The 19,103-nt window shown below is 36.8% G+C and overlaps 1 protein-coding gene across 5 annotated transcripts in view; it reads left to right on the forward strand.

The window, feature by feature from the left end:
• The window catches only part of pard3bb (par-3 family cell polarity regulator beta b), a 460,252-nt gene that overhangs the window by 339,582 nt on the left and 101,567 nt on the right, over positions 1 to 19,103 (forward strand). For all 5 annotated transcript variants that reach the window (XM_067443471.1, XM_067443470.1, XM_067443472.1 and 2 more), the window contains one exon: positions 14,818 to 14,934. In XM_067443471.1, coding sequence (XP_067299572.1) covers positions 14,818 to 14,934 — 117 coding nt within the window. The remainder of the gene's footprint in view (positions 1 to 14,817; positions 14,935 to 19,103) is intronic.

The raw sequence follows: 19,103 nt of genomic DNA on the forward strand, positions 1-19,103 counted from the left end.
TCCTGTTCGCCATCGCTCACAAGAATTCAAGTAATCAATGCTTAAAGGGACAGTTCAGACAAAAAATTGTTTAATTGCCATGTATTTACCCTGTCGTTCCAACCCTGTATAACCCCTGAAAAGGTTTGCCGTTCATATTTACTAATGACAGACTGTCTGCACCTGCGCATGCCTCAAAAGAGGACATACAAAGATACATAACAGCTACAAGTGTGTGTACTTGCTTTACTATACAGGATTTACCCTATTATACTTTATAGACATTAATTGATAGGTCAAACAGCAAACAGCCACCCACAAATAGTCTATAAACCAAGTTAACGTGAACAACGGTTAAAGTTATTCGGCAGGCTACAGAAGAATAACATAATTCCTCCGTTCAATTAGGCTTAAAGGGATAGTTCACCCCCAAAGAGAAAATTGTCTTCATTTGCTCATCCTTGAGAGTTTCTTTCTTCAGCTGAACACAAAAGAATATATTTTGAAAAATGTTTATAAGAAAGCAGATAGAGCAATCATTCACTACCATAGTATTTTCCCCTACTAGTAAATGGTTGTTCTATCTGCTTTGTTACAAACATTCTTCAAAATATAATATGTTGTGTTCAGCAGAACAATCACACAGGTTTGGAACAACTTTAGGGTGAGTAAATGATGGCATAATTTTAATTTGTGTGGGTGAACTATCCCTTTAAGACATTGATAGTCAGGCAGACCTATAATAACCCTGCCACGACACATAATTGGGAATAACATGGCTTACCTTAACACAGAATGGACCACAGAGGCCTGGGGTCAGCTTCAATTGCTGTTCGTCCAGAAATCCAAGAAGTGGATAATCGTTTATATATTTGTTCATGAATCTTTGCGTTAACATGTACTAAACGTGAGTGGAATTTTCACCGCAGTGCCACGTCACCTTTATGCTTATGGCAAGAATAGCATGTAAAGCTATCTTTATTGAAGTGAGTTAGGTTTAAATCGCTGTTATGCATGAATTAATTCTATTTTTGCAATTTTACACATAATAATCCAAGATGACCACATTACACAAAACTAAAAAACACATTGTCAATATTTTTTTTAAATTAATATTGTAATATTGGGTTAATAATTTAATAATTTAAAATTAAAAATAAACACAAATAACGTTTTCTGGGTAACCCATGTCTTATTACGGGGAGCCGAGCTCCCCTGTAGTTTGCACCCCGCCAATACCACTTTTTACAGAATGAGTCTAATACCAATAAGTTCATTTTTGGTACTCATCGATACTGATTACAATCCCTGTATTTTCATAGCATTTTTTAATTTTCAAAAGTTGACTTAATCTGTTTAGCAAATAGGTAATTACTTTGTACATGCTTAATTATGCCTGTTAAAATGTACTATACAAGCTTTTGCTAATTTCACTGTACATTCTATTGCTCTGTCATTTTTATTTTTATTTTTTTTCATTTAATAATGCAGTAGATATTTAGAGCTGTTCCAGCAGGGCCCAACGATTATTTATTTTTATTTTTTTGAAGGATCTGGTTTATTTAGGATGACGTGTCGAGTAAACAATTATTAAATATGAATATTCGAATATTCTGATCGGAGTCATCACGCCGGAGACGGGTTTATTGAGGATGACATGAAACGTATTTTTAAAATGTAATTAGTTACTGTACTTAAGTATCTTTTTGGCTACTTTTACCTTTTACCTTTTACGTTTACCTGAGTATTAGCAACTGTTACTCTCTACTCGACTACATTTTTTAAAGTATATACTAGGCTTGCTGCGATAGTCTATATTATGTTGTTCATCCCTTGCACACTGCATCACCACCCCCACTGTCGTTTTGATCCTTAAAGTAATAAAATAATTTAGTTCAGTTAGACAACAGATACTACAATTAAAAACTGAACGTGTCGACTCAATACAGTGTGAGCTGAACGAGAGTTGCAGCTGGCGTCAGATTTCATTCATCACGAGAGCGAAGAGCTCATGCACTGTCATTCATTCACGGCCGCGCAGTGTGCACACATTCACGGCTGTACTGTCATTCACGGTGCGTGTCCAGTCTGGCACATTTTCAGTTCATGCCTATGGAGGCTTCACTTTCATAGGATTTCATTGGAAACACTCGCTTTGCGCCGCACCGCTCCGTTATGAGCGCCCAAGCGGCCGTGCACATTTTACTTTAGTTTTCAAATTAGCTATTTGTTAAGGCCCCATCCGCTGATACCGGCTTCATCGCTGCTGTCACACGTCAGTTAACCGGTAGGAACATTTCCTCACCGTCACATCCCTACTCAGGGTAACTTGGGGGATGATTTTTGGGTGCACTATTCCTTTAACTGTTAGCTAGTCCTCACTAAAATATACTGGTTCAGTCTTTCTACTTCAGAATTGTGTTTAATGCAATGTGTTACTTACTGTTTCTTTGTAATTATTTGTGAAATGCACTTTTGTGGGGGGATATATATATATATATATATATATATATATATATATATATATATATATATATATATATATATATATATATATATATATATATATATATATATATATATATATATATATATATATATATATATATATATATATTCAGTCTATACTCTTATGCTGTACCCCATTAACAGTGCTTTCTTGGCCATAGATCACGCTGAAACATTTCCAACAGTGATTATCCTTTTCACTGTAGTACTGGGTTTAATCAGTGTCTGGGAAAGTGGCCTTTAGAGTTTTACCCTGCAGCATTTTGAGCTTTTTCATGTTTCTCTTGCTGTCTTTGTCTTTCCTTTTTGGATTGATGTGAACTGCCTCTCACCCCACATACCATCATATTCAGATCACACACAGACTTGTGGGCCCTGTGGGTCCTCTTTTATCAGCTCATTGAAGCATTGAGAGTGCGTGTTTGAGGTCATTGTGTTTATCTGCATGTGTGTGCTGTTTGGATGTGTGCGATTTTCAGTTTTGTGTACTGCAGATGTTTGAATTTTAACCCCTTCCTCTTTACGCTTCATTTGAAGCGCTTTCCATTCATCTGGGTTATCTTTAAATAAACCTCGCTGTATATCTGCGGTGTAAGTTAATGTGTGTGTGTGTGTGTGTGTGTGTGTGTGTGTGTGTGTGTGTGTGTGTGTGTGTGTGTGTGTGTGTGTGTGTGTGTGTGTGTTTGGCTGTGCATAAGTGTGTGTTAAAAGGCGGTCAGAGTGAGAAACTGTTAAAGCACCTTTTTCACTCATCCCATCTCTTCAGAAGGAAAGATTAAATCCCAGTCTTTTCTTTTCCCGCAGCCCTCAGGGAAACGTTATCCGGAGAGGATACAGATTTGCCTACAGCGCTTTGAGAGCGAGAGAGAGCCTTAGGAAAGCAGAAAACCAGAAGGGGAGTGAATTAACGGGCAAACGTGCGAGAAAGACGCTATATTTTTACTCTACGAGCAGGTAGTTTAATTAGACATGGAGGAAATGAATGTTTGGCACGGGGAGAGAGAGAGCCGTGATGTATTTCTTGGTAATGATCAGCACAGTTTGGCTTCTCCGCAGGCCTTCACCCCCTGTAGAGTTTACTGCCGCGTGATGAATTTAACACTGTGGAACAATCAGCAGCTCTTGACTTCTCTGTTAGGCAATTTTACACTCAATTTTGATAAACTATCAGTGTACTAAATCACTTTAACAATGCTCCGATTGTCGTAGATTGTTAGTATAATATTTAGCGCCACGTTTTAATAAAAACATCTCTGTCATTTTCCGGGCTGTTCCAGAGTCCTTAATCATTTACTAGCTTGATATTGCCAGAATGCACTAGGTCTTTAAAATTCCAGTTCCTTTCATCTTTCGTCGAAGATATATATTTTTTATTATTATATTTTTTTATGTAGTCATTATATTCAAGCACTAGTGGCAGTAAAGACATCAGTAATGTCACAAAAGATTTCAAATAGATGCCCTTTCTTCTTCTTCTTCTTCTTCTTCTTCTTCTTCTTCTTCTTCTTCTTCTTCTTCTTCTTCTTCTTCTTCTTCTTCTTCTTCTTCTTCTTCTTCTTCTTCTTCTTCTTCTTCTTCTTCTCCTTCTTCTCCTCCTTCTTCTTCTCCTTCTCCTCCTCCTCCTCCTTTTGCTCAAAACATCCTGGAAATATGTATCATGGGTTCCACAAGTGTTTTAAACATTACTCTTTATTACAGATGGATATTACGAGCAAAAATAATATTCAATGATCGCTGGGAGTTATTCAATTATTACCCCTCCCTGCATGGAAGCAAGCACTCTTGTATAGACTACACACACATAGAGAGAGGGAGAGATACCAGTCACACTTTCATTAGGGAATAGGCTATCTTAACTCAAGCCATATAATGATTGTAACATGCTGAGACATGACTCTTATTTGACATCGTCATAAGTTACATAGCAATTATATGCCACGGAAGACTGTGCATGTGAGTTGGATTTTCAATACATGGGGGATTTTGTTAAATTATTTTTTTTGATGATGATGATGACGATAATTGGACAACCTATTTAATATTCTATAATTAAATCAATTAATCGAATATTTGAAAATCGTGACTTATCCCTAATAATAATAGGACATTTATCAAATTAAATTAAATTAGCATATTATAATGATTTCTGAAGGAAAATACATAATTATTTCTCAGAAATACATAATATTTTCAAATATATTCAAATAGAAAACAGTTATTAGGGGCCAAGCTGCGAAGGCACCAACTGAAATCGTTAGTGTTCTCCTTCGCCATGGGAGTTTGTGACAGCCCATAGAACCGTATGATAAAAAGTTGTGACATTTGGCACACTGATAGAGGACTGGCCCAACATTAACCACACCAATTTTGGAGTGTCTGACTCTATCCCTCTAGCACCACAACCTGTCCAAATTTTTACTCATATTTATGCTAATACACTCTAAAAAATGCTGGGTTAAAAACAACTGAAGTCGGGTTGAAAATGGACAAACCCAGAAATGGGGTTGGTGTATGGACCCATTCAAACAACCCAATTTCTGGGTTTGTCCATTTCCAACTCAAATTGGGTTGTTTTTAACCCAGCATTTTTTAGAGTGTAGCTTCTGAACCCTATAGGACTAGAAACTAAATTTCCTCTGATTCCTTGGCTCAAGTCGATTCAGTTGCACCCTATGTTTCCGCGATGTAGATTTTACCACTATTTAGACACCCCCCCCCCCAAAAAAAATGAACTAGTTTTAAATTGTAGTACTTTATTTTTAGACTGTAGTGTATTTACATCACTATATTTAGCTATATTTGTGCAGAACGAGTACATATGTCATAATAGTGCTGTATTTGTAATTGTTTAAAATATAACGTGTGTCCTTCATTTATGTAATGGGACTTCTACAAACTGCATGCATTAAAAAAATGTGAAGAAATTTTTAAAATCTGGAGAGAATTTTTTTTTTAAATATGCCATTTTTTTCCACTGTGACTTCATAATCGTTAGTAGTAATTTGGCATGCCACATCTGTCTTTTTCTTGTGCTGTGACCACTCCCCCTCTAAGTACTATGCCTGGTTAACTGACAGGCTGTGTTTGAAGCATCTCTGAACAGCTGAAGATAGTGGCATGGTCTCTTATGACAGCCTAATTATTGCCTTTATTTATCCATGTGCTGGTTGGGCTCAGCTGGGCTCCTCATTTGATAGCAGCCGCTGTGCCCTTTAGCTTAGAGTCAGAGATCCTGTTAAAAGACATGTCTGTCTCTGATGCATCCACTTATACAGTAGAAAATCATCTGCAGTCAGCCTAAGACGGCACACCTTCAGGTCGTTTATATTCTCCGAATGACAAGCTCCATTCTGATTGCCTATCTTCAGATGGCCTCTTTCTAAAGTTAGAATTAATGGGAATTCATTGGGTGGAAGTAAATTGATGTTGGTATAGGTACATTATGGTGAATGTTGACTGTACAGTAGGCTATAGTTTGTGTAAACACTTTGTGTTTATGAGAAATAGCTGCAAAGTTGGAAATGTAAAGTATGGAAATGCTCGTTTATTCTGTTTGAGGTAACTGGCATTGGAATTTCTTACAATTATCTTTGGCGGCACAATAATTATAATTAATTATAATACAATTATACTATTCAAAAACGTTGGGGTCAGGACCAATTTTATGTTTTTGAAACAAGTCTCTTATGCTCATATTTTAATAGCAGTCTAAAACAACTCTTTAATACAGTTTAATGTTTGAGAATATTGTAAAATGTAATTTATTCCGGTGATGGCAAAGCTGAATTTCCAGCATCATTACTCCAGTCTTCAGTGTCACATGATCTTTCAGATATTATTTTAATATGCTGATTTGTAAAGGATTCTTTGCAGAGTAGAAAGTTCAAAGTAACAACATTTATTTGAAATAGAAATATTTTGTAACATTATAAAGGTCTTTAATGTCACTTTTGATCAATTCAATGCATCACCTCTGAATAAAAGTATTCATTTATTTTTTTTTCTTTTTTTAAACATTCTTACTGGCCCCTAAATTAGTGTAAACAACCTATGCTTAATAGCTCTAATACTACAAAGTTTTGTCTTTGTTGACAATAAAAAAAAAGATTAGGAGATTTTTTTAACATTCAAACACACATCACATTGAATTATCCTTTAATAGTCCTTTACTAAGTGTAGGACATTCAAAGAGTATTTGAAAGCAGAATTAGCCAGAACAGGCTGTGATGTGGACCAGGTTTAGTTTTAATGAAAATTTCCGGATAATTTACTCACCCCCATGTCATCCAAGATGTTCATGTCTTCCTTTCTTCAGTCGAATATAAATTAAAATACCCCTATAATGCTTTTTTAAAGTTTCCTAAAAGGTCCCCAACAACAGTTTTACATGCATCAAAGGTAAAACAACTGCACATCACCACAATGTTCAATGATTCTCCAACGACTCGTCAGATGAATCAGTCTCTCTAAATCCCTCCTTTCTGTGAGCCTAATCTGCTCTGATTGGTCAGATGGCCCAGTCTGTTGTGATTGGTCTACCGCGCACAACACGTATCTCTTAAGAAAGTAATAACGTGAGTTAGCCGGTTAGCCAGATACTTACACAATATGAAACACAATAAACACATTGCAAAGCACAGCATCTTCTCAACATGATGCTGTCTAGTAGGGGTGACCCCGAATATTCGAAGATTCGATGCATCGATATGCGGACCCGGATTCGACCACCGATCTCACAGTAGAAACTTTGTGGTGGTTATGAAACGAGGATCGTACCATTTTGGCAATATGGGAGTGCTCATATTCTAATTTCACACACAACTACTGGTTTTGTTTCGGTTATATTAAGTTTAATGCAGCCTTTAATTGTGATAACGTGACAAGAAAGAAGCGTTAAATAAATCCGTGACAGACAGACGAGGGGCATCTTGGCGGCGGGGATTACTTAACACTGAGCACGTTTACATGCACACCAGTAAGCTGATAACTCACAAATTTCAGCTTATTGAAATAACCAGTTTTCCCTGTTTAGCCTACATGCAAACCAGTAAACTGACAACGCAAGTAAACCGCGTTTACATGACTTTATTAATAAACCGGGTAATTTCCTTGTAGTGACGTCAAAAATAATGTCCATATCTGTAATTTTAAATGTTACGTCAGTTGTGATGTTAAATAAAGCGTGCATCCGTGTGAGCGGGAGATTTACGGCTCACGTTATGATCCCTCATGCAGTTCCAGATGCAGTGTTTTGACTACTTCTGATGCATGAGATGAGAACACATCTTTACAATTTTCTGGGTCTTAAAAGAGTCTGCCTTTGTGATATATGTCCGTATTTCATGCAAAACGCTAGCTTGCTCTGTCTGGATTCATTTAAATCTGCTCGAAGTTTGCATTTTTTGTCATCTATCACACATGCGCACTTCAATACGGCGATAGAAAGCAGGTTAATGCGTTTACATGCCGCGCGGAATCGGGTATGTGGCAAAAAAACTACCTGTCCCAACCGGTTTATGCTTACGCCGTTTATGACCTATCCGATAAAAGAAAACGGTTACCGCGTTAACATGACCATGTTCATTGTCAGTTAGGCATAATCAGCTTAAAAACGTGCTTAGGACTGGTTTAAAAAATGATTTGTTTAATTGACTCAGTCAACTCTTATTTTTGAGAGACAATAACTTTACACTTGGTGCACTTTCAGATTTAAAACTTTGCAGGATGTTTTCATTCATTTTGAACTGTTACACATTACACTAATTTTCAAAAGTCCATAATCGGGGCACTTTAAGGCTTTTGAGGAAAACATTCCTTCAATTGGGTCCAACAGGTTGAAGGTACAAATTGCAGTTTCAAAGAGCTCTGCACAATCCCATCTGAGGAATAAGGGTCTTATCTAGCTAAAAATACTAATAAAATAAAGTATATGCTTTTTAACCACAAATGCTTGTCTTGGCACTAGCGTCCTCAACATTAGGTAATCATGTTGAAAAGTTCACGCAGGTTTACAAATCGAACGTGCAAAGACTAAGTTAAAATCCTTTACAAAAAAATAATAAAAAAAATTGGAGGAGAGAATGAGATGGAGTTTTTCGCCCTACCCTAACTTTTTGAACCAGAGTACACAAACGAACATCACACATGACCTTTCCACGTGAATTTGCGGACGCTAGTGCCAAGATGAGGATTTGTGGTTAAAAGGTATATACGTTTAAAACAAATTTTTTAGAAAATGTCTTATTACCTTATTCCTCTGCTGGGATCGTGCAGAACCCTTTAAAACTGCGTTTTGGACCTTCAGCCCATTGGACCCCATTGAAGTCCACTATATAGAGAACAATCTTGGAATTTTTTCCCAAAAAAACTTAATTTATTTTCAACTTGAAGAAAGAAAGACATGGACATAGTGGATGACATGATGGTGAGTAAATTATAAGGACATTTTAATTCTGAAGTAAAGTAATCCTTTAAGGCATAGTCAAAAGTCTGGGTAAGCATAACTATCTGTATTTTATTGTGTTATTAATAAATAGCTATGCATGTCACTGTATGTAAACATATTTACTTTATTATTATAAATGTATGGATATCAAACACTGTATTTTTATGATTCTAATCAAGTCTTTGATTGGTTTATCTGTGCTATAATGTCATGGCCTCATCCTGTCGATTTTTTAGTGTTCATGGTCATTGCTCCCAAGATTTTTTTTTTTTTATTGCCATGAATTATTCACATGCATTGTATTGATAAATGTTGTGTCAGAATGCATTAGCAGCATGTTACGTGTTAATGTGAGTGTGAGTTTTAGCGTATAGGTCTCATAGGGCCTGATCTTAATGAGGCAGCAGAATGGATGTGCAGGAAGCGCATGCCAAAGCACTAACATTAAATAGCTGCAGTCTAATAAGATAAATACAGTAATTAAGTTATGAGAGTGCTGCATCCACACACAAATACACAGCCAGAGGACATACAGGAAGGGTGCGTGATAGAGAGAGAAACAGTGGGATGGTTTGTCCTTACTCATCTGTTCATTCAGATGTAACATAATGCACTCCTGTATTTACAAGGCTACTGGAATACACTCACATACCTCAGGCATTAAATATGGTGGATTTCTTCCTGTTTTGACTGAATAAATTGCAGTATAAACTGTAAACTGGATATCAGTGGAGAGCGGAAAAACTCCAAACTTCCCAATTAAAATAGTTGAACTGTAGTCTAGCTACTACACTCTAAAAAATTCTGAGTAAACCCAACCCAATGTTGGGTCAAATATGGACTAACCCAGCAGTTGTGTTGTTTTAACCCAGCTATTGGGTTGTCTTAAGCAAATATTTAACCCAACCGCAGGATTAAAACAACCCAACTGTTGGGTTAAAACAACCCAATTGCTGGGTTAGTCCATATTTGACCCAACATTGGGTTAAAACAACCCAGCATTTTTTAGAGTGTAGTAAAAAATGTACTTACACCACATGCTAACAGTACATGTTTATGAATCCATTGATATAATAATTGAATCAGAGCCAAGAGTTTTGAGACGATAATAGTTTCTGAATGAAAAACCAATTTCAGTTAGGATGACAGTAAACTTGAACTGGTTTACTGAGTTTTTCTTTTTTAATAAATCTGCAAAAATGTGTTTTTCTGTCAATATGGGATGCTGTGTGTACATAAATGAGACAAAAAGGAACTTAAATGATTTTAGGCTGCAATATAACAGAGTGAAAAATGTAAGGGTTTCTGAATACTTTCCGTACCCACTGTATATCTGCCATTTTAAATCAGTTCAATGGAAGAAATCTGACTTTTAAATCAGTTCACTACAACAAAACTGACTTTTTTTTTTAATTGGTTCTCTAAAAAATGATTTGCTATTTTAAAACCGTTTGAATAGAATGCATCTGACTTTGAATAATTTCACTAGAATGATTCTGACTATTTGATTTGGTTCACTAAAATAAATCTGCTAGTTTTAATAGAATACATTTCAATGTGCGATACAATATATCTGACTTTTGTTAACTAGAATGTTTCCGTCACACATGAGGAATAGGGTAGTTTAGAAGATTCCAACAATGATAAACATAAAGTGTGTATTGTGACAGGTAACTCATATGGTATGTTTTAATTGTCTTTATTTCAGGTGTGTGTGTGTGTGTGTGTGTGTGTGTGTGTGTGTGTGTGTGTGTGTGTGTGTGTGTGTGTGTGTGTGTGTGTGTGTGTGTGTGTGTGTGTGTGTGTGTGTGTGTGTGTGTGTGTGTGTGTGTGTGTGTGTGTGTGTGTGTGTGTGTGTGTGTGTGTGTGTGTGTGTGTGTATTTGTTTATATTACATTGTGAGGACAAAATGTCCCCACAATGTAATATAAACCTGAGATCACCTACATTGTGGGGACCAGCCAGCGGTCCCCACAATGTAAATGGATTCATAAACATACTAAATTATGTTGTATTTTTTTGTTGAAAATGTAAAAATGCAGAATGTTTCCTGTGATGGGTAGGTTTAGGGGCAGGGGCAGTGTAGGGGGATAGAATATACAGTTATTTTACTGTGTAAAATCCATTATGCCGATGGAAAGTCCCCACAATTCACAAAAACACAACGTGCGTGTGTGCGTGCGTGCGTGCGTGTGTTTGTTTGTTTGTATGGAAATCAGGTGTGTAAGAAGAGGTAAAAGGTATGAGTGTGTTATTGTATCTGAATGGACAATGGAAAATCTAGACTGCACTTAAGCTACATTAGTCAGCACAGACTACACTAAAGAACTATGTGTGTCTGTGTGAGGGTGTCTCCTGCTGTCTCATATGTCTGGGGTCACTAAGAGTTGTGTGCCTTTCTCTCCTTTGAGAGCTTTGCATGTGTGTTTCAATCCAGTGTGTGTCTGTGCCTGTGTCTGTGTGTATATATTTCGCTCTCAAAACATCATCTCCCATCTGATGTGTTATGTAAGTAAATCAAATGAAAGCAATATGGATGGCCAAGTAAATTATCATTGGCCCTCATTTATGAAACATGAGCAGAGTGAATTTCTGTTCATAAATATTTCTTAATATCTTAATATTTGTTCAGAGCAATATACAGTTTCATGGTCAATAAGAAATATTTACGTCCAGTAAATCTTCTCACTTTCCAGACTTTTGGTTATGGTGGCAGAAAGTTCATTTGGCCCCGCCTCTCTGATCGCGATGACATCGTTATTCCTTACACATATATCTTAAAATGTCCCTAGTTTGTCTGGGAAAACCCGTCTTCTCCTCCTGGCAGTGTCAATCAGCAACTTGGCAACATAGCGTTTGTTCGTTGGACTTTGTTTGAAAACAAGAGGAAAGGTTGGAGCACTGATGGGCAGTGAATCATCGGCCCTGCTCGAGCGCTGAGTAATGGCTGTAGACGGAGTGAAAGAGGGAAATGTTCTGGACAGATCTGTTAACTTAGATGAGGCCTGGATGACTGAGCTGCAGGCTAGTGTGAATCACGTATGAATGTTGCTACTCCTGTCGTTTTATTCACTATGTGCCCTCTGGAAATCCCCACAACATCTGAACACAGTCCTGCTGTGTTAGTGTTAAACTGTAGTTTTTGAGAGCATCGCATTAAACGTCTCAAAGGTTATGTACAGTGTGAGATATACACACACACAAGACAATTGACATAGGATTTATGCATTTTAATATCTCTGTTTCCCCTCCCCCCATTCAGTCATTCTGTTATTGGTTCATTAATTGTTTCCCTAATGTATGTGCTTATTCAGTGTTTCATGCATTCATTGTTATGTTCTTTGGTTTATTAATTCATTTCTTTGTTCATTCATTCATTTGTTCAGTCCTTCCTTCATTGGTTTGTTCATCATTTATTTGTTTGATAGTTTGTGTTTGGTTTCTTGATTCATTTTGTGTTTCTTTTAATTGGCTTTATTTTTTAGACAGTTGGTTCATTAATTTGCTTGTTCATCCACTCATTAATTTATATTTTTAGTTAATTTGTTCAGAGATTTCTTTGTGTTTTTTTCCGTTTTTTTTTTCTTTTTCTCATTTATTTGTTTGAAATAAATTGTTTGGTCGGTCGGTCGTTTGTTCATTCATTCATCATTCACTGGTGCCTTCCTGTCTTCATTTATTCATTTATTCCCTTTTTAGACTTTAGACAATATATGAAATACCTTTGCTATTATCCTACATATTTCCTTTCTTTTAGAAAAACGTGTTAACATTTTCATTAAACTAAGCATTTAATTGTATTCTCAAGATAAAGGAATAGATTATATAGATATTCCTTTAAGCCAAAACATCAGCAACTGCATTAAAAAAGTTTTTTTTTTTTTCTTTTTCTTAGTTTGGGCCTCTGAAATTTGGGCCTTTTTCTTCCTTAAGTTTGAGCTCCATATTCTCCTATCTCATACTATATACTACACCGATCAGGCATAACATTCTGACCTAATATTGTGTTGGTCCCCCTTTTACTGCCAGAACAGCCCTGACCCGCCGAGGCATGGACTCCGCTAGACCCCTGAAGGTGTGCTGTGGTATCTGGCACCAAGATGTTAGCAGAAGATCCTTTAAATTGTGAGGTGGGGTCTTCATGGATCAGACTTGTTTGTTCAGCACATCCCACAGATGCTCAATTGGATTGAGATCTGGGGAATTTGGAGGCCAAGTCAACACCTCAAACTCGTTGTGCTCCTTAAACCACTGAACCATGTTTGCTTTGTGGCAGAGCAAATTATGAGGCAGAGATATTGAGCTACAGTAGCTCGTCTGTTTGATCGGACCACCCAAGCCACGTGCATTAATGAGCCAGTGATCACACATTGATGTCTTTTTATTCATGACCCTCACGTGCATCAGTGAGCCTTGGCCACCCATGGCCCTGTCGCCAGTTCAAAACTGTTCCTTCCTTGGACCACTTTTGATAGATACTGACCACTGCAAACCGGGAACACCCCACAAGAGCTGTAGTTTTAGAGATGCTGTGACCCAGTAGTTTAGATATCACAATTTGGCCCTTGTCAAACTCACTCAAATCCTTACGCTTGCCCATTTTTCCTGCTTCGAACACATCAACTTTGAGGACCAAGTGTTAATTTGCTGCCTAATATATCCCACCCACTAACAGGTGCTGTGGTGAAGAGATAATCAGTTTTATTCACTTCACCTGTTATAATGTTATGTCTGATCAATGTACAGTACAGTACAGATCAAATAAGTGCAGGCTTGATGAGCAGAAGAAACTTCTTTCAAAAACATTACAAATAGTAATGTGTCCAAACTTTTGGCCTGTACTGTATATGAGCCATAAAAACCTTATGTATATATTTTTTTATTTTATTTTTTATTTTGTCAGTTTATAGTTTTAATAAACTGTTCAATTATATATATAAAAAAATATATTTTTGATTATTAGGTTTACAGGCTTAAATGCTGATATGTATCAGCTCTGAAAAAAATTAGACCACTTAACATTGATTTTTTTTTTTCCAGAGCTGTATGTATGTGTGTATGTATGTATGTATGTATGTATCCACGTTATGATTATTTTATACAGATGTGTGAGATTCAATGATTTATATAATAAAATAATCTGAAAATTTAGATCAGATCACATCCATGCATATGTGTGCGACCTGTTGTGAGTTGCTAAAGGACACTTAGGGATTTCCTCTGACAGTGTGTGTATGTGCTTTGAAGTGTCCCGGTGTGTGCTTGTGCGTGTGTAGCTGGAGGCCATGGCCTCTGCTCGCTGTGACATTGATACACTGCGCTGAAGCTGCTCAGCTGGGCGGCAGTGGGTTTGAGACACAGGCACACATGAGAAATGACCTTCTATGAGCAGAGAAAATGGAGACGGGTACAGGACTCAATCACTGGTGCAGAAATGATGCATGTTAACAGAACATCTCTACTGACACGCTCTGGCCCCTACAGCGGTTTAGGAACTCCCCAGAGTACATGTGCGCGCGCACACACACACACATACTAGAGAGGAGCTGTTTTCCTAGATAAACATCATTTGCAAACAGTGATCACACACTGATGTCTTTCTATGCCCCTTTCACACACAGACACTGTTTTTTTGTGTGGAAATCATTTGTAATAAAGGTCTCTCTCTCTCTCTCTCTCTCTCTCTCTCTCTCTCTCTCTCTCTCTCTCTCTCTCTCTCTCTCTCTCTCTCTCTCTCTCTCTCTCGCTCTCGCTCTCGCTCTCTCTCTCTCTCTCTCTCTCTCTCTCTCTCTCTCTCTCTCTCTCTCTCTCTCTCTCTCTCTCTCTCTCTCTCTCTCTCTCTCTCTCTCTCTCTCTCTCTCTCTCTCTCTCTCTCTCTCTCTCAGATTTGGAAAGAAAAAAGAAGAAAAGAGCAAGACGGAGACAAAAATGAATGCCCAGAAGCAGACGTCAGAAATTCTGAGCGAGGAAGAGTTGGAGAGGATGAAGGAAGAGAGAGAAAGGTAGGACTGATGTCATTACACCCTCACACCACATGAATCACTACCAAAACCTTGTCTTGTATCCTGCCTGAGATTGAGCATCACACTGTAGGTAAACGATTTGAAACATTCTACAATCTTAGCGACTCCTACAAATAGATCTCCTTATGCAAAAGCGCACAGCACAGACTCATTGCACAGTTGATTACAATAGAGTTTGGCATTAGCATGTTGCTAAGTTGAAAGTGTGCTTTTCTAATATGCATAAAAATACACCACTATTCAAAAGTTTTGGTCAGTCATATATTTTTTAATAAAAGTATATTTTTATTCAGCAAGGATGCATTTGAAGTTGATCAAAAAAACTCTAACTCTTTCCCTGCCAGACACAGAATTTTCAGTTGTTTGTGAGAAAATGCTTCCCAGCCAAACACGCAATTTTCCATTTAATAATATTTTAATAATAGCAATATTATCTCTTTTACTGTATTTTTGATCAAATAAATGAAGCCTTGTTCAGCATAAGATATTCACAAATCTTACCGATCCCAAACTTTTGAATGGAGTGTACATAGCACTCCATATTTTTGTTGTTGATTGTTTTGAATTAATTATATCACTAGAGGACAAGCCTGTAGCCATTAGCCTAAATGCCATTACCCTTATGGCATTATCATAGTATTTAATAGTAATAATGAGTGATATTGTATATTGTCTAAAGAAAGTAGAAAATACAGATGTTTTCTTTCAGGTTTTACAAGTTATGATAAGACTTTTATGGTAATGACTATTACAACAGCATGTAGGTCCAAGACGCTGATTATTACTGATATATTACTTTATTTTAAAGAATAAAGAGAAAATGAATAACTAATTATTGTGTTATATTGTATGTTGCTTGTTGAAAGAAAAAAAAAAATATTTCTATTGCTGTCGAGGTTAGTCTTGTGTTGTAATGATTCTGCTGTGTGCCTAATGATGATGATATAATGCTTTTTAATGAATGAAGGTAAAACAATACATTTAATTAATTACTTAAATATGTATTCAATTATAATGTTTTTAGTGTATTCTTAGAGAGAGATTATTTGCGCTCTTTTTTTCTCTTTCAGTAAAGCACATTCCACAAACAGTGCAGTCCTACTGTACCTTTACTAGTGATATAACACCAACTATAGAACATTTATTCACAAGACAAATCCACACAAAACTGATTAACTTATCTAAGCTTATTAACTGTAACTGATGGTGCGTTCAAGTCCTCCTGGGATGTTCATATTTACGAGGTGAGAAGTCATGTTTACGACATCATGTGCGTTCAAGTGTCTTTGTAGGTAGCAAGAAAGCGGTGTACCTTCTTTTAATGAATTTCATGAAAATACAGCAAGGTTTGTTAACTCTGCTTATAAAAAATAAACAACAGAGAATGCACATCAGGTGAATCTGTTACGTTTTAAATGAATCTACGAAGCCATTGTAAACGGTATTGTTACATATTAGGCTAATTGTTATATTACAATGCTAGCTTACTTTGTTGTAAATGACAAAGCCTGGCTGCTGCCACTGCTAAATACCCGTTATATTCAACTACAGACGATGCATCCATTGATTCCACCATGTTTCTTTACTGACACATCCCCAAATACAGATCGGGGGTACAGATCTGTATTTAAAGAAAATCCTGAACTTCCCACTGGCATTTATGACTTCATGGTGGCATTCTTGCGCGTTCAAATCGTAAATGCGATCTTTACGACATGACTTGAACCCATAAAAACTGTCATAAAACTTTGAACGGCGGGCACTAAGGGTGTCATGATTTCGAAATTAAGTCACAATATCAAACTTCAAATTAAAAAATGGAATCGTCAATGCTGCCACGCCCCCATGTCACGTTTGGTTGCTCTCCAAGCCTGAAAAACACGTGTTGAAGTGCTGCAAGTCAACCTCCTCTAACTTAGCTACAGCCACTCAAAAGATAGCTTGGCAACTGCAGATGCAGGAGACCCATCGACAGATTTTGAACCCCCTCCTGTTTCACTAAAGCATTGTTAATTCCGTTGACGAATAATTTTTCACAGACGAGTCGATAACTAAATAAAAACTAGTGTTGGATGACAAAAAGCTATGACGAAAATCTATTGTCATTTTCGTCAAGGAATCAAAAACGAGAAGAAAATGTTAGGGAGGGACTATTAGGAAAGAGATCCAGTCAGAACTGATAATGTGTAAAAGATGCGCCCATTTGAATTGTAACGTGCGGAACTAACCGAGAACCACCGGGGGGAAACGCACGTCCTTCAGGTTCAAGCATCTCCAATACAGCGCTTCAGAACGGCTCAATTAATGAATAGTTCGTACTTATGCCAGGCAATAGTTTATGAACTAATGCGGATGAATAATTACAATGTTTACTTTATGATGTTTATATAGTTATATATTTTAGACGGTTGTAACAGTGCAAATTTTATCCCCCTTATTTGAACTTGAATGAGCATCCTGCAACTGCCATAGTGAGACGCATGCATTTCAAAATAAGAGTCAATGTGTATTTAGGCATTTAATTAGCGTGCTAGAATTCCCTCCTTGTACAATAATGTAGGAGAAAGTTATTGAAGGTCTGAGCACACATTTAGTTGCCTTGACTACAGATTGCTGGGTTATTTTGCTTAAGTTTTCAAATGAATGAAGATATAAGTTATTGTTACATTGTTGTTAATAATTTTTATTTGACAATGTATTGTGGTACATTGCGAACAAAGGTCAGATATTATATTGTATAGAATCTAGTCTAAAAATTGCATAGCAACCAGTGCTTTAAAAAAAATGAATGTAAAAATGGATAATTGAATGAACCGTGACCTTACAATCGAAAATTTAATCGAACGGAGGATTTGGATAACCGTGACACCCCTAGCGGGCACTGATGTCACTGCCATTACACGATAGGCTGAGAGGTGCAGCACATGATCCAAGTTAGCCATTAAGCTTTCTCCAATTGTAAGAGATACAGACCCTCTCATCTCCCTATATTAGGACAATCTCTGATTAAATCAATACATTGTTTCATTGCATTATGGGATTGCCTTCTCAGCAAAGGTTACGTGATTCTTTTTTAGTTTTTGATTTAAAGTAATCTTTAAAGGCATTGGTAATTATGCTCCCTTCCTTTTGTGATTTGACCATTATTAAGAAGATCAAGAAGTAGTTGCTTTATTTATATAGCACCTTTCCATAGCTCAAGGCCGCTTTACATAGAGAGATGCCTACATAGATTAAGATCCCCAAATTGCTGCCTGTGCATTGCTGTGGCATCTTTAACTGTACAGATTGTCCTTATTCAGTTTTATAGGGAGTCAGGCCTGGATCCCTTGAGCTACCTCACAAAAACAGTGCCAAGTAATGTTCTCTGGGAGTAAAAGAAATTCAGGTGGAGTCAAGGCTCAAAGGAGGATGACTACTCATAAGAGACATGGGAGCACATCATCTGAAACACATTGCACTGAGCATTCAAGCATCTGAAAAACACTTTAAAAAGAGCCGAATCGTGTATATTATTAACCAGAAACATATCTTGAAATTCATTCTGACATGTTGTAATGTTTTAGTGAGGAATTACTCTGACAGTGCCTCTGTGATGCTTCTCAGCCTGGTAAGAAAAAGCAGATTTTCAAAGTAATAATGCACTCAATAAAACAGCCAATTTGTTACAATTATCAATTCTTTAAGTAATATGGTTCATTAGCCTAACTGTATTACTAACTGTAATACATAAAATGTGCATACTGATAAAATATATAGCTTAAGTACACTATTTAGACTGAAGCTGTTGCCAAAGGCATAAATATACTGTAAGTAAATTAAATTGATCATTGTCCCAGGCTATCAATTCCCTACATATTTTCCTAGTAATGTAATAATTACTCAAAGCAATCCAGTCATTATCGCAAAGCAAACCCATTCAGAGTGATATAAGACACTAACAATGTCCCGTTCATCCAGTTTATTTTGTGATGATAATCGGATAACTGTACATTACTGTACATGTTTTACTGATGTAAAGATAGCAGTCATTAGTGGTGAAGTTAGCGGAATATAGTTTGGTTTCAGTTTTTGGGATGAGTTTGTCAGTTAGTTACTGGCTTAAGAAGATTCAGATGTAATTTGGGAAGAAAGTTACATTCCATATG

Source organism: Pseudorasbora parva, chromosome 5 (genome assembly GCF_024679245.1).
Source record: "Pseudorasbora parva isolate DD20220531a chromosome 5, ASM2467924v1, whole genome shotgun sequence".
In the NCBI taxonomy this organism is placed as follows: Eukaryota; Metazoa; Chordata; class Actinopteri; order Cypriniformes; family Gobionidae; genus Pseudorasbora; species Pseudorasbora parva.